This window comes from Camelina sativa, chromosome 4 (genome assembly GCF_030686135.1).
Source record: "Camelina sativa cultivar CO46 ecotype springtype chromosome 4, ASM3068613v1".
Lineage (NCBI taxonomy): Eukaryota > Viridiplantae > Streptophyta > Magnoliopsida > Brassicales > Brassicaceae > Camelina > Camelina sativa.
The window spans coordinates 31,037,237-31,062,710 of record NC_141883.1 but is presented as its reverse complement, the minus strand read 5'-3'; the positions used below and the strand labels follow the sequence as shown (position 1 = coordinate 31,062,710).

The window sequence follows — 25,474 nt, the reverse complement described above, 5'->3', positions numbered from 1 at the left end:
ACTAATCAATTTTATTACATAAAAAGTTACACCGTGATCTGGGCACAAGTTGATACAATGATAGAATAATAAAATAAAGAATTTCCTTATAGTTTGTCCAAAAAAAAAAAAGAATTTCCTTATAAACTAAGCAGTACGTTACTATCGTAAAAATCCTATAAATTCCCCTCTCACGTATCTTCTTCTACAGAATCATTCATCCTTACAACATACAACACTAATCAACAATCTCTGAAAAAAGAAAAAAAAAAAAAAAAAACGAAAATGGTTTACAGCATTTCATGTCCTATTCTTCCTTTGGCTCTCATCTTTCTTTATTTCATCTTAATCTCATCATTAGCCGATCCGACTCCAACCACACTCAACGTCTTATCCTACGGGGCTAAACCAGACGGCACAAAAGACACAACCAAAGCCTTCTTAGCCGCATGGGACGTCGCTTGTGCCTCGGCTAATCCTACAACTATTATCGTACCAACAGGACGGTTCTTGGTTGGGAACATTGTTTTCCAAGGCAACAAGTGTAAGCAAGCTCCAATATCTATTCGTATAGCAGGCTCAATTGTTGCTCCGGGAGACTTTAGAGTTATCGCAAGCTCAGAACATTGGATTTCGTTTGAGGATGTTACGGATGTTTCAATCTACGGTGGAATACTTGACGCACAAGGAGCCAGTTTATGGGAATGCAAGAACAACGGTGGCCATAATTGTCCTACTGGTGCCAAGGTATGCTTGACCCACTACAAGATAGAACCAACTTTATTAATTATTTCTGTGAAGTTTTAATAATTGTTTGTTACACTTATTTGCAGAGTTTGGGATTTAGTGGGTCAAATAACATCAACATCAATGGTTTAACGTCGATTAACAGCCAGAAGTTCCATATAGTGATTGGTAAAAGCAATAACGTTAACATTGACGGCGTTAAGGTTTCTGCTGATGCGAACAGCCCTAACACCGATGGGATTCACTTGGATTCATCTCACTCAGTCCATATCACGAACTCGAGAATCGCAACCGGTGATGATTGCATCTCTATCGGTCCAGGATCCACTAGTGTTTTCATACAAAACATTAAATGCGGCCCAGGCCACGGCATCAGGTAACAAAAAATACATTTATTGTTTTCCATGTTTCTTTATACAACTTTGCTAAAATGATCTCTTCCTTCCTAATACACAAGGATTTAGAAGATCCTTATGATCAAAGAAAATATTATAAATATATTATAGAGATTTGTGTATATTTTATATGATTCTATTAGTCAATTTACTATTTCCTAACACTAGGTGTTCTTTTCTCATCAACCTTCTTACACCTAACAGTATCGGAAGTCTTGGACGAGTAGAGGAAGAACAAGGTGTGGATAACGTTACTGTGAGTGACGTGGATTTCACGGGAACGGATAACGGAGTTAGAATTAAAACGTGGGGGAAAAATAGCAAGAGTTTCGCTAAAAACATCGTCTTCCAACATATCAATATGAAAATGGTCAAGAACCCGATCATTATAGACCAACACTATTGTCTTGACAAACCTTGCCCTAAACAGGTAAAAAATATACATTAAATAACCATATCTTATACCTATAACTCGATATATTGACTCATTTAATTTGTATGGTAATTTGTGTTATTACAGGAATCTGGAGTTAAGGTATCAAATGTGAGATATGAAGATATACGTGGGACTTCTAATACGGAGATGGCGGTTTTGTTAGATTGTAGTAAGGAGGAACCATGTACCGGTATTGTAATGAACAATGTGAACCTCGTCTCCGTTAATCGACCGGCTCAGGCGACTTGCGACAATGCAAATGGGTCAGCGAAGGACGTCGTCCCGTTCGCTCCGTGTCTAAGGACCGAGATAATTACGATTTAAATATAAATAAATCCTCTCGAAACGACGTCGTCCCGATCGCTACATAGCTAAAATTAAATGAGCTAATGCAGATAGATAAGCGAACGACGTCGTGCTGTTTTTTAAATAATTTTCAAGAACATATGTAATGGAACTTTGAAATAATGATTAAATCCTTTTGTTCACACACATACTTTTCTTACTTCTTCTTCATTTTTTCCTGTAGTAATTGTTTCTACTTTCTCAAGTTGTTAGTGCATGTCAGCATGTCGATGTGGGATTGTTGTGGGTACTGTTGCTACTTGGTAGCGATGAAATAGGAGATAATGAAAATATGTGGATGTGGAGTAAAGTAGAACTATACTAAAGTAATTAGAAAAATGATTAGTATACATAAATGGTAATTAATAGCCGACCCATTAACTGTACCACTACTATAATAATCCATGGAGCTAGAGCATATGGAGAGATTTGATACTAATTCCATGAAAAAAAAAATTAGTGGGGTAGCACCAAACTTTATTTAGGGTTTAATATTAAAAAATTTACCATCATCTTCTCCACTTCTGCACTTCACTCAAAAGTCAAAACCCCCACTTTCTCCAGGTTGTATTCCATTATTAAACCCAAAATTATTTTTTCTCTTATAATAAAGTCATCTATTTATATACATAATCTTTATAGGATTAGTGACTCCAATCAAGTTTTACCTCCAAAACCAAATTGTAAGAACAACGAACTTGTTGGTTAATTTCGTTTATGGATAAGTAATCTTAATTAATAGTATTTATTAAGATAAATAAAACGGACTATACGATTGGTTTGTTTCTGTGACTTGGTTGTCGTCTTCTTCTTTGTCTCAACGCCCCCATTGACGAACCCCTCAAAGACGCAATGTGGGTTTTGATCCATTGATGATTGATCTTGTGGGGGGTTTTGAGAATTTGCGTAAAGGAACAAACTTTTGTTTTTTTTTTTTTTGTTGTTGGCATCAATGGAGAACATAGCCGCACAGCTAAAACGAGGGATCTCAAGACAATTCTCAACTGGCTCGATCCGTCGAACAATGAGCCGACAGTTCACGCGTCAGTCATCTCTCGACCCTCGTCGGACCAACATGAGGTTTAGTTTCGGTCGTCAGTCTTCTCTCGATCCGATCCGGAGGAGTCCTGATTCCACTAGGAGCGACGACGAGCCTCATATGTCGGTACCGGAGAATCTCGATTCCACGATGCAGCTTCTCTTTATGGCTAGCAAAGGTGATGTCAGAGGAGTCGAGGAGCTTCTTGATGAAGGGATCGATGTTAATAGCATCGATCTTGATGGCCGTACGGCGCTTCATATCGCTGCCTGTGAGGGTCATCTTGGCGTTGTTAAGGCTCTTCTTAGCAGGAGAGCTAACATTGATGCTCGTGATCGATGGGGAAGTACGGTCTGTCTTCTTCTTCAAAACCTCTAGCTTCTCTTGTGATTTTTATGATTTTTGTTGTGTTGATTGTATGGATTTGGGTTAAAGGTTACTCTTTTCTGTTTTCTGGTGAATTAGGCGGCTGCTGATGCTAAGTATTATGGGAATTTAGATGTTTACAATCTCTTGAAGGCTCGAGGGGCTAAGGTTCCGGTAAGAATTTCATTGACTTTTTGATACGAGTGTTGTGTGTTTTGTCCATGTGTTGTGTTTTATGAAACGCTTTTCATTGAACTTCACACTTGTAGAAAACGAGGAAGACGCCTATGACTGTGTCGAATCCACGAGAAGTTCCTGAGTATGAGCTTAATCCGCTTGAGGTTCAAGTCCGGAAAGCTGATGGCATCTCAAAGGCATGTTCTTTTTGCTCTTTTAGACACATTTATGTTCTTGGAGCATTTTTATTTATTCAAGTTAGTCAAATCGGGTTTGATTGTTTGCAGGGAGCATATCAAGTAGCTAAATGGAATGGCACGCGGGTTTCTGTCAAAATACTTGATAAAGATAGCTACTCAGATCCTGAACGCATGTATGCATCTACTACTTGTGTCCTTTTCTCTGTGTTACATTTGAGTGAGCTTAAAATAATAGGCAACTCTTACTTAAATTTGTTTCCTTAAGCTGTGACTTGGTTTGGCATGAAGACACTGATTCTGCTTTGTCTATGTGGCTTTTAATCTGAACAGAAACGCATTTAAACATGAATTGACGTTGCTAGAAAAAGTCCGGCATCCAAATGTTATCCAGTTTGTTGGAGCTGTTACTCAGAATATACCGATGATGATTGTAGTCGAGTATAACCCAAAAGTAAGCATCTTTAGTTCTTTACTTGTTTTCTCCCTTCTGAATTTACCTTTTATTCGCTACTCATCTCAATGTCTTCTCTCGTCTATATTGCAGGGAGATTTAGGTGTATATCTCCAAAAGAAAGGACGTCTTTCTCCTTCCAAGGCACTTAGATTTGGTCTTGATATTGCAAGGTATGTCAAACTTCTCATGTATTGCTTGCTGCTACGATTACCGTAGCTACCACGTCACCGGATGTTGTTCATGGTTTTTTCTGGTGGCAGGGGAATGAATTACCTCCATGAATGTAAACCAGATCCAATCATTCACTGCGATCTAAAGCCAAAGTAAGATAACCGAAGGCAAATGTCGATTATATACGTTTAAAAACCTTTGGTACATACTCATTGAGATGTTTCTGTTCGTTTAATTTTTGGAAATTTTTCGTAAGGTGCCAGAAATATTTTGCTGGATAGAGGTGGGCAATTAAAGATCTCGGGGTTTGGTATGATAAGATTGTCGAAAGTTTCACAAGACAAGGCGAAAGTAGCAAACCACAAAGCACATACAGATCTCTCAAGTAAGGAAAAATACTTCATTCACATGCATGAAGATCTGTGATCATTGACACAAAATGCTTTCTTGGTTGCAGATTACTACATAGCACCAGAGGTTTATAAAGACGAAATATTTGACCGAAGGGTCGATGCACACTCCTTTGGTGTCATTTTATACGAGGTACATTTTCATCCTCTTGCTCTGTTCAATCTTTTGTCTTGTTTTTCTCTAATCTTGTTTTTGTGTGTGTGGTCAGATAACAGAGGGAGTACCCGTTTTCCACCCGAGGCCTCCTGAAGAAGTTGCGAAAATGATGTGTTTAGAAGGAAAGAGACCAGTATTCAAAACTAAGTCAAGAAGTTACCCTCCAGATCTAAAAGAGTAAAAAGCTCTAAAACTATTTGGAACCAAATTTTTTTATCTACGGCCTATGCAGGAACTTGGAGTGCCGGTTCTTAACCTGTTATATCGGTTACTCTGTGCAGGTTGATCGAGGAATGTTGGCATCCAGAAGCCGGTATTAGACCGACATTCTCTGAGATTATCTTTCGACTTGACAAAATAGTAACTAATTGCTCTAAACAAGGATGGTGGAAAGACACATTCAAGTTCCCTTGGTAATATTTCATCTTCTCTGATATAAACTCTAGTTCAAACAGAGATGAAAGATTGTGATTTTAATGGTTTCTTTCACAGGAAATAAAGGGGAAGAAGAAGAAGGATAAGCAAGAACAGCGTGAGATTTGTGGACAAAATCCGATTCACAGTGTTTCTCAGACATATGAACATCGACAAACTCACTTGCTATGTATTTTTTTTTGTTTTTGTTTTTTTTGGTTCTAGAACATAATTTCTAGTACTTCTTTACGGTGGCTGTATACATAAGTTTGTATAGTTTATAAGCGCGTTACTGTATAAATAAACCACAAAAGAACTCCTGCTCGTTACAACTAGAGAGATGAACATACAACAACAGATAAAAGAAGAAGAATCAACTTAAAAAAAGATATTCAATTTAAAGCCTGAGAATAAACGTTTTATAGAACCAAAGGCCCAGTTTTGAAAGCCCAAAACGTAAATATATTAGAGCCCAGTTTTGAAAGCCCAAAACGTAAATATATTAGAGAACCCAAAAAGAACGAGAAACTCTCAAGTCCCAACCTATCGATCGCATCTGTAATTAGGGTTTTCATCTAGCGAACCAAAGTTGTAGCCGAGGAAGTCGACGTGTTCGAGTCACAGAAGCTTGAAGAACCTTACTAAGGTAATCGATCTGCCGTTGGTTTCTCTCTCTCTCTCTCTCTTACTTTACAGTTCTTCATTTAACAATCTCTCTCAACTTTTTAATTTCTCTCCTCTCTTCTTCTTGATCAGCATCGATGGTGAGTCAACCCTTGTCTGATTTCTTCAACATGTTGCGTGCAAAGAAGAAGAAGCTTAAGATACTATGGGCGATATCTAGAATAGAAGATAACACTGCTGTTATGGAATCAAACATAATAAGATACCGCAAGGGGATAGCAACAGCGGAGAAGGCACTCATGACGGCGACGGACGCATGGATCGTTCAGTGGAACCTGAACGAGAAGCATTTTTATGAAGGTTTAATCCATACTACTGAGGCTGCCATCTTTGTTAGCAAAGCAAAGGTTAGTTCCTTACAAAGCTTGGTGGATCAAATTGACGGTTCAGAGGAGGCTTGACGGTGGCTAAGCAAATATTATAGGCTACGTACTAATCCCATAGTTTAGTGCGCGTGTAAAAGATTTTATTTTCTATATATATGAATTTGCTCTATTGATTATATTATTCTCGTCCGTGTTATATAGTCGTTCCTCTACGATGATAGTAGTATACCAGTACTTAGTGTATTCCGAGGAAATTGAAAATCGCACCATAACCATGCACCAGGGAAGTTAATGTTTCACATTCAGAACGCAGTAGAGGTTCTATGGTCTTAGACTTTAAATAACAGGACTAATTCAACAACATTGCTAAGAGGTCTGACTAGAGGACCAACGAAGAGAGCAAGTTCAACAACACGCACGACCCAAAGGGTTTTATTGAATGAAATATATCAAATATCCATTAGGAAATTTTTAAAAGCATATGAAATCTTATTTGATTTGAATTTTCGATACAAAGGCGTTAATGTTGATATCTGTAGAGCCTCCTTCACTGAGTGACTTCACAGCCAAGTCACTCCATTTCTTCGCGTTCTCCCTCATCTCTTTGCTCTTCTCTCCTTCCATCACTTCCTTGATGCTCAACTCAATCTCCTCTCTTTTGGCAATCCCACTTTCTTTCTCTGCTTTCACACGAACCCCAACCTTCCACACGTCTTGAATATACTTTGCATTCATGGGTTGATCAGTCCACTGAGGCATAGCCACCATGGGAACCCCTAAACTCAAACCCTCCATGGTTGAGTTCCAGCCACAATGAGTCATGAAACAACCGATGGCTTTGTGTGACAGAACTTGAAGCTGAGGACTCCAGTTCAGTACCAAGCTCTTGTCTTTATCCACTGTTTCAAGAAACCCTGTTGGAAGCTTTGACTCCTCTGAAGCTCTGACCACCCACAGGTAGCTGATGTTGCTGACCGCCAAAGCAATCTCTGCCATCTGCTCGCTACTCAGTTTAGCCATGCTCCCAAAAGCTATGTATACCACCGACCCTTGTGGCCTTGAGTCTAGCCACTCAGTGCATAAGGCAGCTTCTTTTAAGTCAAAGAGGTTTAGATCATAGTCGTTGTCTGATTTGATCTGTTTGTCTAAGTACATTGATGGAACAGTTGGACCAATTGTCAACACAGGACAAACTTTCGACAACAACTCCTCTTCCTGTAGATGGAAATCAACGAGCAAAGAATAGAGTCAGTAGGTGATAAACTGAGTAAGTACGAAAATAAAAACAGAGTAGCTAGGGAAAAAAGAACAGAGCAACTAAGGCAAAAAAACAGAGTAATTAGGACAAATACAGTGTAACTATGACCTAAAACAACATAAAATTTAGAAAACAGAGTAATTTGGACGTGAAGGGGAAGGAAACAGAGTAATAAGGGAATACACTAACATGAAGGTCAAGGTCATGGAAGGAATTAACGAGTACGAAATCAGCTTTCTGGAAGTTGGTGAACTGTTGAAGCACCATCTCAAAGTAAGCAAGGTGGGAGCCAGTAGGAGTGACGAAAGTAGGCAAATCTTGGAGCTCAAGAAGAGGCAAATCCTTGATGGGAAGTGTCAAGCTTCCATTGTTAGTGCAAGAAAGGTAATTGATATAGTTGACGGCGCAAGACTGCGTGAAGAAAGGAGCAGCAACTAAGCCGAACTCCCTTGCAAGGTCAAGTGCCCAAGGCATGAAAGAATCGTAGACGATACAAGTGATGGGGTTATCAGTATTCTGGTGCTTGCGGATGACATCAGCAACGGTTTTGGAGCCGAAGGTCTTGAAGTTTTGGAGGTACTCAGGGACAGAACCGGCTGATGAGAAGCCTCCTTGGTCGTAGCCGTCGGAGATTGTGGCTATGGAGATAGGACTAGATGGGTCGAGGTGGATTGTGTTGAAGATGAAAGTGGTGAGAGTGTGAGTGGTTTTGAAACCTTTGGAGTGAAGCCGTTTACAGAATTGGCGAATCGGGGTGATGTGTCCTTGGCTTGGGAATGGCACTGCTAATACATGTCCCCTCATCTTCTCCATCTCTCTCTCTGTGTCGCTCTCAATCTTCTGCTTTGTGCAGAACGTTTTATAAAGAGATATTGCAAATATATATTATTAATAGGGTTGGGTGGTTCTTGTGAGAGAAGACAACAGAGGCATGAAAGGAGAATGTGATAATGGTCCAATAAAGGTGACAAGTAAAACGCTTATATCAGAAAATTTTATGATTATCTTTGGGAAGATCGAGGAGAGTACAGACACACATGGAAATGCAAATAGAAAGTAATAAGAATAAAGAAGATTCTCCACGGTTCTATAGTTAGACTAAAATCTCCTCAAAATATTTTATTTATAGTAGCAAATATGTAATAAGATTTTGTACCAAAGAAACTTAAAAAATAAAAAGAAAAGAATAAAATTTGTAAGGAAAATGGAAATACCAAAGTAAGAAGTATATATATACTGTAGATTTTTTTCTTTTTATAGGAGATGAAATACGGATATACACAAGTGAAGAAGTGAGAAGATTCTCTACGGTTCTAGCTATAGTTAGAAATTAGAATAACGTATTATTTATCATAGGAGCAAGCGAATAATGTGTGTTTACATATTAAAATGCTGTGCTTAATCGATTCCAAAATGCAGTGTATAATTTTTATAAATACATATTAGTTGAGAGTATAGTGGTCCAAATGTCAAGTGATGTATATGTTAAACCTAACAAAGCCAAAATATAAAAATAGTTTATGCATTTGGTAAACATAATAATATAACAAGAATAACAAGGTCATAAAGGGTTCAGAACTAATTAAGTATTCTTATTTGCATGCAAGTATAAATATACAACGTTTTGATATGAATCAAATATTCGAAAAATGGGACATTTCTATAAAATATATACATCCAAAGTTTGGTTGTTCGATTTGAAAAGCAAATTAACATCCAAAGTTGTTTATGGAATCAATAAAGAAGGTGGTCAGGTCAATTTGGCGGAACTGAAGCAGAGATCCCAACCGTTGTTGACTCATGGAGGGACCAGTTGGACTAATTCAACACAGGACAATTGGACAAACTTTTTTTTTTTTTTTTATAACTCAACAGTGATCCTAAAAGTTTCGTAGGCCCAAAGATTAATCTCCTGGGGCCGGGAGAAACCATGTTAAATTTCGAACCCTCGTGGCCAATACTACTCGAACCCAGGTGGCGGGACTTTTCTCCCTTTACCACTAGACCAAAGCGACTTGGTTAACAACTTCCTCTTCAGTAACAAAAAAAAAAAACAGAGTAATATAAGGCATGAACAAAAGCAAGGCATGGTTAAGGAAGTTGTGTGTGTCAGAACGGCTAGGTAGTTGAACTGATTAAGAGAATCATAGCATCCCACGGAGGAGAAAAAGAATGTAGTTAAATATTTTGGCAGAGAGATTGGACCAACGAGCAGGTGGACTGTTGTTGTCACAAGAGAGCTTCTTTTTTGTTTGCTTTGTCTTTATATAGTAGAATATGGAACTACACATTCCTCCAAACTTGGAAGCATAAACATATTGGGAAATTTAAGCAGACTGAGCATGGATTCTACATTCTCGGAAACCATACAATGAACACACAACAGAAGCAGAATCAACTTAAACGATCATACTGAAAGAAAGACTGGCCCAACGAAATGTTATAGAAGAGGTCTTTGCTTTCATGTGATAACTTTATTTCTCTCAACCTTACATACAAATGTGTCAATGTTGATATCTGTAGAGCCTCCTTCATTGAGTGACTTGACAGCCAAGTCTCTCCATTTCTTCACGTTCCTTTTCATCTCTACACTCCTCTCTCCTTCCATCGCTTCCTTAATGCTAAACTCAATCTCCTCTCTCTTGGCAATCCCACTCTTCTTGTCTGTCTTCACACGAACTCCAGCCTTCCACACATCTTGTATGTACTTTGCGTTCATTGGCTGATCAGTCCATTGAGGCATTGTCACCATGGGAACCCCAATGGTCAATGCCTCCATGGTTGAGTTCCAGCCGCAGTGAGTCAAGAAACAACCGATGGCTTTGTGTGACAGAACTTGAAGCTGAGGACTCCATTTTAAGACCAAGCTTGTGTCTTTCTTCACTTTCTCAAGAAACCCTGATGGGAGCTTTGCGTCCTCTGAAGATCTGACCACCCACAGGAAGCTGAAGTTGCTAACTGCTAAAGCAAGCTCCTCCATCTGCACATTAGTCAGCTGAGCCATGCTTCCGAATGCTACGTACACCACCGACCCTTGTGGCCTCGTGTCGAGCCAGTTAGTGCAGAGGACATCATCGTTCGATTCGAAGAGATTCAGATCATAGTTGGTGTCTGACTTGATACGTTGGTCTAAGTAAATTGATGGAATAGTCGGACCAATTGTCAACACGGAACAAGCTTTCGACCACAGTTCCTTCTCCTGTAACGAAAACCAGAGTATAATTTAGACATGAGCAAGAACAAGAACAAGAACAAGATCAAGATCAAGAACAAGATCAAGATCAAGAACAAGACATGGTTTAAGTAGTTGTAAGAAAGAGAGAGAGATAGAGATAGATCTAACATGAATTTCCAACTCTTGGAAGCTATTAACGAGTACGAAATCAGCTTTTTCGAAATTTATGAACTGTTGAAGGACCATCTCAAAGTAAGCAGGGTAAGATCCAGAAACAGAGAAGAAAGAGGGCAAATCTTGAAGCTCAAGAAAAGGCAATTCCTTAATGGGAAGCTCCAAGCATCCATTATTTAGGTAGGAAAGATAATAAACGTAGTTAACAGCACAAGATTGCGTAAAGAAAGGAGTAGCAACTAAACCAAACTCTCTAGCAACGTCAAGCGCCCAAGGCATGAAAGCATCATAGACGATACAAGTGATAGGGTTATCACTAGTTTGGTTTTTACGGATGATGTCTGCAACGGTTTTGGAGCCGCAAGTTTTGAAGTTTTGGAGGTAGTCGTGGATGGAATCAGCTGTGTCGAAGCCGCCGTGGTCATAGCCGTCGGAGATGGTGGCTATGGAGATCGGACCAGATTGGTCAGGTTTGATGGAGTTGAAGACGAAAGTGGTGAGAGCAAGAGTGGTTTTGAGACCTTTGTAGTGAAGTCGTTTGCAGAATTGGCGGACTGGAGTGATGTGTCCTTGCGCTGGATATGGAAATGCCAAAACATGTCCGCTCGTCTTCTCCATCTCTCTTTCTCGCTCTTGAAATCTTTTGTTTTAACCAAAGGTGAATATGCGTTAATTAAGAGATGATGCCAATATATATAGCCTGGCTAGGTTCGTCTGGTTCTTGTTTTTAGATAAGAGCTTTTGGGATCAGAACAAATGATAGTTTTGTTTCTATTTTTAAATACGAAAACAAAACCAATTCGCCTTTGTTTTCACTAGAGAAGAAAATGTGTTAATAATTACGAGTTTTTGAAATGCTTGTTTATATGCATGCCATGTGCTTTTCTGTTCTGTATATTTTCTTTTTCTAAAAACGTAAGTTTTACTATTATAAACACAAAAGTTAAGTCTTAATTAAACATACAAACGAGAAATGAAAATGGAAGAGAAACCATGTTTCAGCATTTACTTTTTTTTTTAACGTTTTGTTTACAACTGAAACTATTCTCTTAGAGAGCATTTTTATCGGGAGTTTTTGGACCAAATTCTCAGGTTTTATCTATTTAAAATTAAATCAAAATTATGAATATTGCTAAGAATTGCCTCTTAATCAAGAAGTTTAAGAGAGCATAAGAGACGAGGACGTGTTCGATAAATGTTGGGTGTTGCTTTAATATAAAAGAATTTTTTTTTGTTGATTATCGTTTTCTCTTCTTCCTCTCTCTTTCTCGACGGAGAGGCTGCAAAATCAAGAGATTTCTCTCAAAAATTGATTGCAAGCAGAGAAGAATTGTGTCGTCTCATAAAAAAAAAATGGAGAATCTACTGGCGAATTGTGTCGAGAAAAATCTTAGTCAGTTTATGTTCACTAATGCCATCTTCTTCTGCGAACGTCTCCTCGCTACATGTTATTACTTGCTTCGTGAGTATTTGTTTACATATCAAATGAGTGACAATAGGAAATCTTACTACTTTGATTTTGTGAAGATATGTTTGTGTCTATGATAAGTTGTGCCTATGGTAAGAAGTTGTCGAGTTTAACTATGAATTGCTTTTTGATATAGATTAGGTAAGACTTGAGTCTTCGATTGATTGCTTTGTGTTTGGTGGTTGTGATAAATGTTTGTTAGGTGTGATTAAGAATGTCTACATCAAACTTATTGTAAATTGCTTAGTGTATCTTTGAGTTCAATGTTTGGTTGTGTTAGATTGAGTAAAGGTGTCTACATCATACTTATTGTGCAATACTAATAATAGCACCCACCGACACGTTTTATTGACATTGATTCCTAATAACAACACCTTTAGTTTGTAGGAATGTGTATATATTTTATAGAAATGTAGTTAAATATTTTGGCAGCTGCTGGAAAATTAAAGGTGTTTGCGGCAGTCTGTGCACTTTTAGGAGATTGTACCAACGAGCAGGTGGACTGTTGTTGTCATAATTATAAGCTTAAAAGGAACAAGAGAGCTTCTTATTTGTTTGCTTTGTCTTTATATAATATAATATGGAACTACATATTCCTACAAACCTGGAAGCATAAACATATTGGGAAATTTAAGCAGACTGAGCATGGATTCCTACATTCTCGGAAACCATACAATGAACACACAACAGAAGCAGAATCAACTTAAACGATCATACTGGCCCAAAGAAATGTTATAGAAGAGGTCTTTGCTTTCATGTGATAACTTTATTTCTCTCAACCTTTGATACAAATGTGTCAATGTTGATATCTGTAGAGCCTCCTTCATTGAGTGACTTGACAGCCAAGTCTCTCCATTTCTTCACGTTCCTTTTCATCTCTACGCTCCTCTCTCCTTCCATCGCTTCCTTAATGCTAAACTCAATCTCCTCTCTCTTGGAAATCCCACTCTTCTTGTCTGTATTCACACGAACTCCAGCCTTCCACACATCTTGTATATACTTTGCGTTCATTGGCTGATCAGTCCATTGAGGCATTGCCACCATGGGAACCCCAAAGGTCAATGCCTCCATGGTTGAGTTCCAGCCGCAGTGAGTCAAGAAACAACCGATGGCTTTGTGTGACAGAATTTGAAGTTGAGGACTCCATTTCAAGACCAAGCTTGTGTCTTTGTTCACTGTCTCAAGAAACCCTGATGGGAGCTTGGCTTCCTCTGAAGATCTGACCACCCACAGGAAGCTGAAGTTGCTGACTGATAAAGCAAGCTCCTCCATCTGCACATTAGTCAGCTGAGCCATGCTTCCGAATGCTACGTACACCACCGACCCTTGTGGCCTCGTGTCGAGCCAGTTAGTGCAGAGGAAATCATCTTTCGATTCGAACAGATTCAGATCATAGTTGATGTCTGATTTGATACGTTGGTCTAAGTAAATTGATGGAATAGTCGGACCAATTGTCAACACGGAGCAAGCTTTCGACCACAGTTCCTTCTCCTGTAACGAAAACCAGAGTACAATTAGGACACGAACAAGAACAAGATCAAGAACAAGACATGGTTTAAGAAGTTGTAAGAAATCGAGAGAGAGAGAGAGAGAGAGAGATCTAACATGAAGTTCCAACTCTTGGAAGCTATTAACGAGTACGAAATCAGCTTTTTCGAAATTTATGAACTGTTGAAGGACCATCTCAAAGTAAGCAGGGTAAGATCCAGAAACAGAGAAGAAAGAAGGCAAATCTTGAAGCTCAAGAAAAGGCAATTCCTTAATGGGAAGCTCCAAGCTTCCATTATTTAGGTAGGAAAGATAATAAACGTAGTTAACAGCACAAGGTTGCGTAAAGAAAGGAGTAGCAACTAAACCAAACTCTCTAGCAACGTCAAGCGCCCAAGGCATGAAAGCATCATAGACGATACTAGTGATGGGGTTATCACTAGTTTGGTGTTTGCGGATGATGTCTGCTACGGTTTTGGAGCCGCAAGTTTTGAAGTTTTGGAGGTAGTCGTGGATGGAATCAGCTGTGTCGAAGCCACCGTGGTCATAGCCGTCGGAGATGGTGGCTATGGAGATCGGACCAGATTGGTCAGGTTTGATGGAGTTGAAGACGAAAGTGGTGAGAGCAAGAGTGGTTTTGAGACCTTTGTAGTGAAGTCGTTTGCAGAATTGGCGGATTGGAGTGATGTGTCCTTGCGTTGGATATGGAATTGCCAATACATGTCCACTCTTCTTCTCCATCTCTCTTTCTCGCTCTTGAAATCTTTTGTTTTAACCAAAGTGAATATGTGTTAAGAGATGATGCCAATTTATATAGCCTGCCTAGCTTCGTCTGGTTCTTGTTTTTAGATAAGAGCATTTGGGATCAGAACAAATGATAGTTTTGTTTTTATTTTTAAAGACCAAAACAAAACCAATTTGCATTTCTTTTCACTAGAGAAGGAAATGTGTTAATAATTACAAGTTGAAATGCTTGTTTATTTGCATGCCATGTGCTTTTCTGTTCTGTATATTTTCTTTTTCTAAAAACGTAAGTTTTACTATTATAAACACAAAAATTAAGTCTTAATTAAACATACAAACGAGAAATGAAAATGGAAGAGAAACCATGTTTCAGCATTTACTTTTTTTTTTTACGTTTTGTTCATAGTTGAAACTATTCTCTTAAACTTGTTAAGGACTACTAACATGTGAAAAGATTCTCTACGGCTCTATAATAATTACAAAGAAGTTGTCGACAATAAGAAAAAAGACGTGCGTAGTTGAAGTCTTCTTCAAGTGTACCTGGCGTAACATTATTTATCTTAGGATTTGTGATTTTGTTTTATCTTTCAGTAAATTTCGTATCAGACAATCCCAATGTCAATAATAGTGTAATATGTCTAGTGAACGAACAAAAGAGAATATACAACAAGATGTTGAACCAAAGCAAACCTTTCAACGACAATTTTTTGGCAACGATGAGCAACTGAATCAAGTAAAATAAAAAACAAATCTTATAAACAATCATATGTAACACATAAAATCATCAAAGGTTGTTAAGATGACATCAGATTCTGACCCAAACACTGGCGTCATCTAAACATGATAATAAAGTTGAGCCACTCACGTGGTACATACGTTGTAAATTTGGCTTCAAAGACTAATAAGGGAACAGCGATGATTAAGATTTTTCTTGTTATCAAACACAAGTCGAACTCTTTCTCAGAATTTTGGAGATGATTCACAGACACAGACTGAGTGTAGCAGAGTTGTAAGAAGAAGAAAAAGACATTTCGAATTGATTCAGAGATGAATAATAAAATCTCTGGTTGCTATAAATCCTAACATTGTCAAATGCCAGAGGTAGAAGAAGATGATCCCCATTCATTCCATGGTGATGAAACAGAGCTAGGCTCCATCTGCCAAATTCCCTTGCGTTGTGCTGATGTAAAGAACTGTTGCCAACATAACATACAGCAAAAATTTCAGATACATAAATCGCAAAATAAACTGAAGCGATGTAAAGAATGATGACGGATGTGATTTTGAATTTTACCGTTGTTTCCACGGATAAAAGCATCGCCATATTTGTTCTTTAGCTGGCCATTTACGTACTCTTCTGTTTGCTCCATAGCTATGTTCATATACCCATCAAGACAAGTAAGAATGCCTGCAAACAAGACAAGAGAAAAAGTGTCAGTGTCGTGTGTAGTTGTTTTCAAGTGTGACTGAGAAGCTCTGTTAAATTTGCTTAATAACATGAAGGAGAGATAAATAGTCTGGCTTTTTATGAGGACAAAAACAAACAAATATATCCAAGCTACAAGTTCTCCTAGTCTTATACGCCAGTTCAAAAAGAGACCAAGGTCTTGTCCTTATATTGCAAGTGATATATGCTCCAAGGCTAGATTTTTTTTGCAAAGTGAAAATCCACATTCTATCACATGTGTAAATGCATCACAGAATATATATGAAGATACTTATCAAAACGACAAGGAAAGGAGGAAACACTAGCTCGGAAAGGACAAAAACAACCACATTTGGGTCTATCATCTAGAGAAATGAATTATACATCTAACGCGAGAAACTCTCTGAGGTTCACAAAGCTGTCATCTAAATTTAATACCACTCTCAAAATCTAACGAGCATGTCTCAAACACAGTTTCTTCACTTTCTTGGAGACAAGATTAGGAAACTATCCTGATTTAATGATAACAAAACTCATTCTAAACAAGCTGAACTAAAATAAAACTTCAGAGATGCACCTTTCAAATCAAGCAATTCACAGAATAAGAAAGGGTCATCCTTCTCTAAGCAAGTTTCATTAACATGGCGAAAAAGAAAGGCGTTGAGTTATCTAACCCAAAGTGCAATAGTATAACCACCAAAACCAGAAGCAAACTATAAGATAGAACACAGAGCATAAAAAGTAAATGCAGAACACAGAGAGACCAACCTCGGTAATCAACACCAGAGTTGAGCTTGACAACAACTGGTCTACCACGGATCGACTTCAAGAAATCAGCAGGTGTCTTAGTTGTTCCAGAAGCTTTCTCTCCAATTCCACTCATCTTCTTTTCTTTGCTTACTTACCACAATCAACAACAAATTAGATCCAAATCAAGCAAGAACGTTTTTTTTTTCCCCACAAAGCCAACAAATTTAAGCAACAACTTTGGTGTCAGCAATTCGAAATCAATAAATCAATCAAATTACACAAAGCCCTAGAGAAAAATGAATCATCTTTGATTCGTAAACTCGTAGCATATCAACGATTACACAATGACCCTAAAACCCTAAACTTCGACTAATTCAGGGAAGAGAGAGCCGCGAATCACTTCGAAAGACAAAAAATTTCGAAATAGAATGCAGCAATAGACGAGTATGGGGAAACAATGAACAACGAACCTCGAGTCGGCGATCAAACTGCAAACGGCGTAGCTAAAGAAGTGACTTTTAGGTTTCCGATCAAGAAGTCGAAGAGAGAGAATTTGCTACTAGTCAACAAAAAGTAAACACACAAAATATTAATAAAAAAAAAAATTATTGTCTTTTTAAAAAATAATAATAAAAAATAAATTAAGAAAATTAAAATAAATTTTATACTTTTTAATTTGTACCAATTTTTAATTTTTTTTAAACAGTCTTTTTACTTTATGAGTGGTCCGCAAAAGACAACATTTTTGACCTAAAGGGCCTAAAAGTGATTAAACTTGCATGGTACTTCATTATGTGAGACACTATAATTCTTTTTAATCAATTTTAATTGTGGAAAAGTGAATTTTCAAATTGGTTTAGGAGAACAACTTTTCAAGTAAAGTAGTGCAAATAGTTATACTTATTTCTTTTAACACTTTATGCAGATGATTCTTCAAAAAATAACAAGATTTTGGGTATATACTATATTAGCTTGGAGAAGGATACTTTTTATTTCAGTTGTATCTAGCTGGGTTCAATAAATTACATGTACACGTGACATAAATAATTCAACAGAGGACTGAAACGAACGTACAGAGCTTGTTGAAATGATAGCAACTTGCCAACAATCTTCCAAAATCTATTAAATCTTCCATATAAATTCGCCTATCCATAAAAATATAATATATATATATATATTATATGTAACATGTTTCTTGAGTGCGTAAGCAAATGAAACCAACACATTAGCATACACACCGAACCAAACCCAACATTTTTCTATTAAAACGAGCCATCCTCGTTGTCTATAGAACCCGAGGGACTAAGCTGTGAGTTGTTATTGTCAACCAACGGAAACAGAGGCGTGGTGGTCTGGTTCGAAAGCGAATGTCGTGGCACGGATCCATACACTGTTCTCTCGTTTACACGACCAACTTCTTTGCACACTTGATCAAGAATCGTCAGAAAGTCTCTGACCACAGCGAATATGCGAAAAGAGTGACTTTCAGAGTTCCCGTGGAAATACTCTGTTACTTCTTTCACCATCTTCATGACATTGTCTCCATGAGATTGTATCTCTGTGATCTCTTTCTCAGCTTTGTTCAAGAACGTGTTCATCGACTCCAAGAGTCTCTCTACACGGGTTTCTTTCTTCAGCTCCGCGATGACTTCCTTGACTTTGGTTATTCCTCTGGCGATTTCTGCTGTTTCGTTAATTAGGGAGTTTGAATCCATTGCAGCTGCTTTCTTGACGTTTATCAACTGAGAGCTGAGACCTGAAACTACTTGCAACCCTAGCTTCTTGAGCTCTAGGTCGTCTTGGAATGCAGATTGCTCAGCCATGTTATTGCCTATATGGCTTTGAGTAGGAGTAAAAGGAACCCGAGCTCCTTCAAATTTAATGATCTCTTGAACCACGAAATGCAGTAAAGTGGTTTTCCCATCCGCGCCTTTGATATCTACCAGTTTTAAGAGTGTGTCGAGCTTGAAAGCATGCGCATCACCTCTATTGGTTCCTATATTCATCCGGTTCCCGGTCTTGAGCACTGCTTCCAAAAGCTTCAAGAACATCCGCGTGTTCTTTAACTCACCACAAGCAGCCTGAGAGTTTGAGAAAATGCATATGAATGTTCTGTTTTCAGCACAAATACACTTAAGAGGACAAGTAGAGTTTTACCTCGAGAGTGTCAAAGGATCTTTTAAGGTACTCGGTTTCTGATTCGAAGTTGACTATGTAAAGCATTGCATCGATTCTTCTGAAGGCGAAAGGAATGGTCAACAATGCTTTGAGGAATTTCTCTGCAGGTCCTATCTTGGAAGGAGATCCATCATCGTCTTTAAGCTCCTTAAGCTTGTCCTCTTCTTCTTTTGTAGGAGCCATCTTAAGCAAGCACTCAAGAAGCTCGGGTCCAAGCGTATCCGAGTTGCCTGATTCATTAACAAGAAAGTGATTCAACATCTTTTTTCCCATAAAAAAAACCAAGTCAGACAAGTCATGCTTCAATAATCTCAAACCAATTTGAGGAAATCATCAAAACCAAAGGAATGTAGCAGTGAGTGTGAGTGAGTGATTAGTCTATGCAAATTTCAAAATTCAACATGGAAACTACAGCATAAGCTACAACAGATTGTGAATTATTTACCTTCTACAAGAGCTTCACATACTTCATCTGCAGTTACATTAAGAGCTCTCAGCAAAATTGCAATGTTGTGGGATTTTCTTGGATCAAGAAACTGATTCTCCTGATTCTCCTGATTCCCTGATTGAACAACAACGGCTTCTCTTGTTCTTGAACTTGGATCATTCACCTTAAACAATGTCTCTATCATTTCTTCATTCAATCTGTAAACACACAAAAGAATCATATCTTAGTCATGTATGCAAAAGAACTAAAGAAGAGTACTAATTGCCCTTAATATTCAAGAATTCAGTTATGTCTTACTGAAATGAGTTTGATTTGATTTGATCCCACACCATAGCATGGCTCGAGCTTGCTCTAACTTTGTCCCAGTGTAAAGGCTTCAACTTTGGTTTCAAAGTCTCCTCTTTTTTCTCGGGATCAGAATCTCCACTAGGAGGCGAGAGCGGCATAGTAGCCGGAATAGGAGACGAGAGCGACACGGTAGACGGAATCTCCAAGAGTTGTGACGGGGGAGGAGGAGGAGGAGGAGGTGGCCTCTTTGGACAAGGCCGCTTGGGAACGCCGTCGTTTGAGCTGTTCTGACTGTGCCGCGACAGAGGAGGACTTATCGACTTAGGTTTCAAGCTTGTCCCCGGAGAAGCTGAGTTAGCTGGCGAACACGAGTTCGAACCGGAGCCGTTGATACTCCTGTGGCCAATCTGATCAACATCAGAGTCCTTCATTATACTAGCCCAGACACGTGTCGGGCTCTGCTTACGCCCTGAAGATCCTCTAGGAGAGTAAAACTCATCGTTTTCGTTGTCGTCTCCATCAAAGTCTTGTCTTTTAGGGTTTAACTGTTCAGTGCTTTTGTAAGTCGGAGTGAAAGATGGAAGCTTTGGTAAAGGAGGAAGAGGACGAAGCTCCGGCGAGCCTAGCTTTTGGTACTGTGAGTAAGATGAAGAGGAAGACGACGAAGCTGGAGGAGGTAGTTCCAGTACGCCGGTGACTCCGCCGGAGAGGGAGATGGGAGATTTTTGCTGATCTAAACCACCGCTTCGAGAGTTTACTAGAGTACCCAAGTAGAGAAACTCGGAGGAAGTGTGGGAAGAAGTGTACTTGGGTGGTTGTTGATGTTGTTTGTGTTTCAGAGAGCCGTCGGAAGGAGAGGCGTTGAAGAGCTGAAGAGCGTCCGATCTTGTGGATTTGGTGTCGTCTGCAGGGGAAGACCGGCGGCGATGGCGAGTTCGGCGGATGAAGATGATAATGACGGCGAATAGAGAGAGGAGAGCCGCGGCGGAGATGGCCGAGGCGGTTATGGTGACGAGCTTGGAGATGTAGTGGTTGCTGTGACGTTTGGAAGGGTTCTGATGAGTTGGGAAGAGGAGAGAAGAGATGTTGGCGGGAAAAGTAGGTAATGAGGCCGGCGGAGGAGGTGCGGGAGGAGGATGAGAGGCGGTAGAAGCAGGGTCTGAAGAAGGGAAAAAAGGGTTACGATGCGGCGGAGACGGCGGAGGAGGAGGAGGAGGGTTTGCGACGGATGAGAAAACATGTTTCTCGTGGGGTGGCGGTGGCGGCACCGCTGGTTGTTTCTTGTGATGGTGGTGATGCGCGTGTGGGGAAGGAGACGGAGGTTGGGAAGAAGAGGGTTGTTGATACGGCGGTGGAGCGGCGGTTATGACTGGGAAAAAGGGTTGATGAAGTAAGTGACGAGAGTGGAGACGCTGATCGGCCGTGGAGGACGAAGAGAAGAAGCAGAGAACGGCAAAGATGAAACAGAAGGGTAGTTTAGTCATTTCTTACGTTTTTCACCCAAAAACACACACAACTAGTTCTAAAGCTTGTTGTTGTTGTGGCATTCAAAATCTGACATTGGAGAAGAAAAAAAAGACTAGTGTTGAAGAAGCGCTTGGTTTGGTCGTTGAAGAAAGAGAAAGAGAGATACACTATTAGCCCACTGTGTATCACTAGAAAAATAAAAAATAAAAAAAAAATTGGTCTTTACGAGGACAGAAATTGGAGGGAATAGTAATCAGTAGCATATAGGTGTAATTACTTAAAATATTTATTTGATTTTTAAATTGAGAAATGGTTTATTTATTTCCACGTTTTATCTTATCCAAAAATAGCTTTAAATTTTTTGATCAAAAATAAAAATAAAAAATAGCTTTAAATTTTTGTATCTATAAAATCGAATTATTTAATAATCAAACATTTAATTTCGAATCATTAATTTGTTTCAAAACAAAAATAAAATAAAAATAAGTAAATGATATGGTGTTGTGTTGGACCAATTGTTAGCAGAAATATCGATTTTCGATAGTAGTAATGCATGATTGGTGTAATAATTAATAGCGGTGGACATCTTTTCCCAACTTTTGATTTTCTTTCAATTAGAAACAATACTAGTTTGTTTCACGATTATGACGTGATTAGTATACTTTTTTCTGTTAATTATTAGTACTTCCTACTAGTAAGATTTTAAAGATCTTGATTGTGACTACTTCACTACCTTGATTAGTTAAACATGTTATAGTAGTTTCTTCCTCTTCTTGTTGTTATTGTAATATTGAAATGGTGAAAATTGAATGGCTCCTCAAAATCTTTTTGGAGTGTGTACTGTACTGAATAGCGTTCGAAGACAACCACATTGTTTATGTAATAATAAAGAAACCGAATATATTGAGACAAACAAAGATACGTTTTTGCATAATGAAGAGAAGTCTAGTTACTGCATTTGCGCATTCTAGTAGTATTACTGATTACACTTCAACCGAAATGTTAGCTTCGGTTTAATGCAATGAATACAAATTCAATGTCGCAGAGCCGATTGATATACATCGTGACAATAAAAAAGATGGCCAATGGATTTATTTGGTCGGCGGTATTAATCTGAAATTTATTGTCCACCCATGACCTATTGTTGAATATCCTAACGTACGTAAACATATAAAAATAAAGATTGTGATAACAAAAACATTAATCGAAATTATTTGAACTTTAACTGCGCCTCAAATACATATATTGGAAACATTTTAGCTAGTTTTGATATTGGAAAAAAAAAAAAAGTAGACACTGTACACTGGCAATGTATATAATTACAAATTTGCAAGTAACAAAAAAGTGTTGGGATATGCATAGTTTTCCCACTTCTCCAAAGATTCTCTCCTGTCTCTTAGAAATTTCACTTTTCATTTCCTTTATTTATTAATTTGTTTTTAAACTTTACCTCTTACTTTATTTTATACAACAATTAAGGGACTACAATTTGAATTACATTCTTAGGTTTTTTTGGTCAATAAAAGTATCAACTATTATACTCCAAATAGTTTAATTACGTTCTTTCGATTACCTTAATCAATAAGCATCTATAAAGGTGGGGGTGCAAAACATTCCCTCTGTTGAAAAAAGGTTTCACTGACCACACAATTAAACTATTGTTTATCATCTTCAGGGTAAGATTAAAGTATAAACAATTTATGTGATACAAGCGAACCAAAAACGACGACGTAGGAAAGAATCGTCGGTGAGAAATATAAATAGTCCGAGCTAGGGAGCAACAAAAACTGAGTACAGAAGAGCGTATACAGAGATAGAGAGCTACACGACGAAGTCTTTTTTTTTTTACTGTGAACCCGTGAATCACGCAAATCCAGAACGTTTCAGTGAGTCACCCCACTTTGTTTCTTTATAGACACGTGTCAGTCTTCTTCGTCTCTTTGTCAACCCTCTTCTTCAACCGGCTATCTCCTGTTTCCGGTTTCCCCTATTTAAATTACGATGTTACTGTTACCTAAGGTCCATTAATCTCTATCATACAAACCTAACTGTACAAATGAATTATGAATTATCTCTATCACTATTTATTGTGTTCAAATATGATTGTTGTGCATCATTTCAAACGTGATTTTTTTTTTTTTTTTATGTTATAGGAGTATATTTTTAATGAGAACAACTTTGGAGAGAAATATATGATTTATGTACGGAAAATAAAAAATAAAGTTGACAAAAAAATATAATAGTATAAAGTATTAACGTTTTGAAACTACAGAAGAAAGTAAAAGGGAGCTTATTATTATTGTCAGTGATTTGAAAGCGAGAAATTTTCAAATTATTTTGAAGGCAAAGTGAGATATATATAGATGTATGCTTTTGAATACATATATAAACAAGCAACCTTTTGAGGGTATATATGTGAGAAAATGTACCCTTTTTTAGAGTGGATCGTGCTCCAAACGACGTGAAAGGCCAAATCTTTTGCATAGGATTGGATTTTTGTTGGAATATAAAAGTATGATAAAAAAAAGGAGAAAAAGTTGCAAAAAATAAGAAAGCCAAAGGCAAAGCCAAGTGCTCCAATATTTTGCTTCATCTAGTTTTTTTTCTAAATTTCACTTGAATAATTCACGAGAAAATGATTGTAGTTCCTTTTTTAAAAGAAATCTATCTACCTTAAAAAAACTAAGAAATCTTATGTTTATACGTAAAATTTGGCATTTGTATAATAAGCTTGTGACCTCATGTATCTTTAGGCCCATTAATAAACTAAACTATAATGCCCGTTATTGTTTTTTTCTTTTGCTTTTCCGATCAACACCTACTTGTCAGCTATAACTCCAGTCTCCAGTATTTAAGAACAACATAGACTTATCAGCCATAACATACAATTCTAACCAATCCAGCACAATGCAATAGAACCTTAGTACACACTTCTTTTAGAAATGCATTCTTTGACTATCGATCCTATCAGCCTCTTTATTGCTATCTTGAAAAAGTCTTTTAAAATGCGATCAAAGAGACCCTTATTAATATCCTTAAAGTGGAATGGAACGAGGACCAATCTACTTAATTAACCAAGCCTTCATGATCATGTATGTAAAAGTCCATCGAGACCACATACATTGCTCTCTTTAGACCTTGATCCATCACCATTTCATTTGAGCCAACCAATTGTGCATGGAGCTTTCCGTCTAACTTCCGGAGGATTAAGATCGAGGTATATAAACCTCTTTACTATATATGTCTTAAGCTTCATAATCACTGCATGACCAAAGATATGTCATAAGAAAAGATAACGCTAAATCAATCTGAACAACAAAACGCTAGAAAATCACGTTTTGTTTTATGGGTTATTTCTTGTTACCAAAACATTTCTGATGAGGCGAGTCGCAGATGGATGGTTCATTTCATACACCAGAGTGGCATGCTGCTCGTTTGGCCAGTCTCAAGACTACTCAGACAATTACTTGGGAAGAGTATAAGAAGAAGCAAAAGGTATATAGTGTTCTTCTTATATTAAAGGTTTGCGTTGCGTTTATGACAGATAAGAAAATGATTTTCATTTTATATACTTATGTGACCGTCTCTTATAGGAAGAAGAATTGAAAAAGGGGGAACTTGAAGCAGATACTGATAAACTGATGCGTGAGTATAGAGCTCAGCTGGATGCTGAAAGGGCACTGAAGCTCTCTAAGGGAAGGAACTATTCTACAGATAATTCCAGAAAAGGTTTACATACAAGAAATTGAGTCTTTGCTTTCTCTATGTCAGACGATCTCCAATTTGCGTCTAACTTCTCTGATATGCTCTATGATCTTACAGATAAGAAGAAGAGAGATCTCACAGATAGAAAGGAAAGAGATACAAAGAGAAAGAGAAGCAAAAAGAGAAAGGTGCTTAAAAAATTGCATCGAGTTTAGTCTGAACAACTCCTATAATGTTGTTGGCTTGTAGCGTAGCTTCTGTTAACATGTTTTTTTAAAAATGCAGCATTCGAGAAGGCGATCATCTGACTCAAGCTCATCTTCTGAATCATCAAGTAGTGGCGAAGAGGAATCTAGGAAATCAAGGTCAAGTTCTAAAATATCAAAAAGGGAGAGGAAACACAAATCTAGAGGCATACATTGAAGCCGAAGTAAAGATGAGGATGATGGTGGTCCTGTACCGCTATCGAAATTCTTTGGCAGTCTTAAGAGTTGAATACATTGCAAAGACTTGAGATTTGTGTTCAGCAAATATGTACTATTCTCATCTTCCTGCAATAGTTAGAGTTCTTTTGATGATGTATGAGTAGCCGTATGGTTTATAGA

The 25,474-nt window shown here is 38.0% G+C and overlaps 8 protein-coding genes across 13 annotated transcripts; 3 read left to right on the top strand and 5 right to left on the bottom strand.

Annotated features, from left to right (window-relative positions):
- Positions 1-192: 192 nt before the first annotated feature.
- Positions 193-2,049, top strand: LOC104784395 (putative polygalacturonase At2g43860). Its single transcript, XM_010509424.2, has 4 exons — positions 193-726; positions 813-1,102; positions 1,326-1,551; positions 1,642-2,049. The coding sequence occupies exons 1-4, from the start codon at positions 265-267 to the stop codon at positions 1,879-1,881; spliced, it is 1,218 nt and encodes a 405-aa protein (XP_010507726.2). The 5' UTR covers positions 193-264; the 3' UTR covers positions 1,882-2,049.
- A 420-nt stretch (positions 2,050-2,469) lies between these two features.
- LOC104782924 (integrin-linked protein kinase 1) lies at positions 2,470-5,603 on the top strand. Of its 4 annotated transcripts, none has more exons than XR_015597701.1 (12): positions 2,470-3,292; positions 3,407-3,481; positions 3,577-3,681; positions 3,772-3,857; positions 4,015-4,135; positions 4,229-4,308; positions 4,399-4,461; positions 4,566-4,694; positions 4,767-4,852; positions 4,929-5,053; positions 5,158-5,289; positions 5,369-5,603. XR_015597701.1 is itself a non-coding variant. In XM_010507987.3 (12 exons), the coding sequence occupies exons 1-12, from the start codon at positions 2,855-2,857 to the stop codon at positions 5,373-5,375; spliced, it is 1,440 nt and encodes a 479-aa protein (XP_010506289.1). In that variant the 5' UTR covers positions 2,552-2,854; the 3' UTR covers positions 5,376-5,603. The 4 variants fall into 4 exon arrangements, 3 of the variants coding, with proteins under 3 accessions (XP_010506289.1, XP_010506290.1, XP_087368058.1); XM_010507987.3 differs by having other exon boundaries at positions 2,552-3,292; positions 4,573-4,694; XM_087511932.1 differs by having other exon boundaries at positions 2,674-3,292; positions 3,577-3,685; positions 3,776-3,857; positions 4,573-4,694.
- Positions 5,604-6,704: 1,101 nt separating this feature from the next.
- Positions 6,705-8,725, bottom strand: LOC104782922 (flavonol 7-O-beta-glucosyltransferase UGT74F1). Its single transcript, XM_087511934.1, has 2 exons — positions 7,748-8,725; positions 6,705-7,515 (listed from the first exon to the last, which is right to left on the bottom strand). Exons 1-2 carry the CDS (start codon positions 8,369-8,371, stop codon positions 6,790-6,792), a joined length of 1,350 nt encoding a protein of 449 aa, XP_087368060.1. The 5' UTR covers positions 8,372-8,725; the 3' UTR covers positions 6,705-6,789.
- Positions 8,726-9,848: 1,123 nt separating this feature from the next.
- Positions 9,849-11,744, bottom strand: LOC104782920 (UDP-glycosyltransferase 74F2). Its single transcript, XM_010507982.3, has 2 exons — positions 10,902-11,744; positions 9,849-10,757 (listed from the first exon to the last, which is right to left on the bottom strand). The coding sequence occupies exons 1-2, from the start codon at positions 11,523-11,525 to the stop codon at positions 10,020-10,022; spliced, it is 1,362 nt and encodes a 453-aa protein (XP_010506284.2). The 5' UTR covers positions 11,526-11,744; the 3' UTR covers positions 9,849-10,019.
- Positions 11,745-12,925: 1,181 nt separating this feature from the next.
- LOC104782921 (UDP-glycosyltransferase 74F2) lies at positions 12,926-14,767 on the bottom strand. The gene is made up of 2 exons (XM_010507983.2): positions 13,981-14,767; positions 12,926-13,866 (listed from the first exon to the last, which is right to left on the bottom strand). Exons 1-2 carry the CDS (start codon positions 14,602-14,604, stop codon positions 13,129-13,131), a joined length of 1,362 nt encoding a protein of 453 aa, XP_010506285.2. The 5' UTR covers positions 14,605-14,767; the 3' UTR covers positions 12,926-13,128.
- Positions 14,768-15,523: 756 nt separating this feature from the next.
- Positions 15,524-17,393, bottom strand: LOC104782918 (sm-like protein LSM36B). 3 transcript variants are annotated; one of them, XM_087511107.1, is made up of 4 exons: positions 17,254-17,393; positions 16,802-16,933; positions 15,902-16,015; positions 15,524-15,800 (listed from the first exon to the last, which is right to left on the bottom strand). In XM_087511107.1, exons 2-4 carry the CDS (start codon positions 16,914-16,916, stop codon positions 15,754-15,756), a joined length of 276 nt encoding a protein of 91 aa, XP_087367233.1. In that variant the 5' UTR covers positions 16,917-16,933; positions 17,254-17,393; the 3' UTR covers positions 15,524-15,753. The 3 variants fall into 3 exon arrangements, with proteins under 3 accessions (XP_087367233.1, XP_087367234.1, XP_087367235.1); XM_087511108.1 differs by having other exon boundaries at positions 16,802-16,929; positions 17,254-17,377; XM_087511109.1 differs by having other exon boundaries at positions 16,802-16,924; positions 17,254-17,377.
- A 500-nt stretch (positions 17,394-17,893) lies between these two features.
- Positions 17,894-21,396, bottom strand: LOC104782917 (formin-like protein 2). The gene is made up of 4 exons (XM_010507979.3): positions 19,707-21,396; positions 19,407-19,606; positions 18,941-19,191; positions 17,894-18,864 (listed from the first exon to the last, which is right to left on the bottom strand). Exons 1-4 carry the CDS (start codon positions 21,179-21,181, stop codon positions 18,046-18,048), a joined length of 2,745 nt encoding a protein of 914 aa, XP_010506281.2. The 5' UTR covers positions 21,182-21,396; the 3' UTR covers positions 17,894-18,045.
- Positions 21,397-24,242: 2,846 nt separating this feature from the next.
- Positions 24,243-25,447, top strand: LOC104782916 (uncharacterized). Its single transcript, XM_019245067.2, has 5 exons — positions 24,243-24,381; positions 24,558-24,659; positions 24,758-24,893; positions 24,987-25,057; positions 25,155-25,447. Exons 2-5 carry the CDS (start codon positions 24,558-24,560, stop codon positions 25,290-25,292), a joined length of 447 nt encoding a protein of 148 aa, XP_019100612.1. The 5' UTR covers positions 24,243-24,381; the 3' UTR covers positions 25,293-25,447.
- Positions 25,448-25,474: the final 27 nt, after the last annotated feature.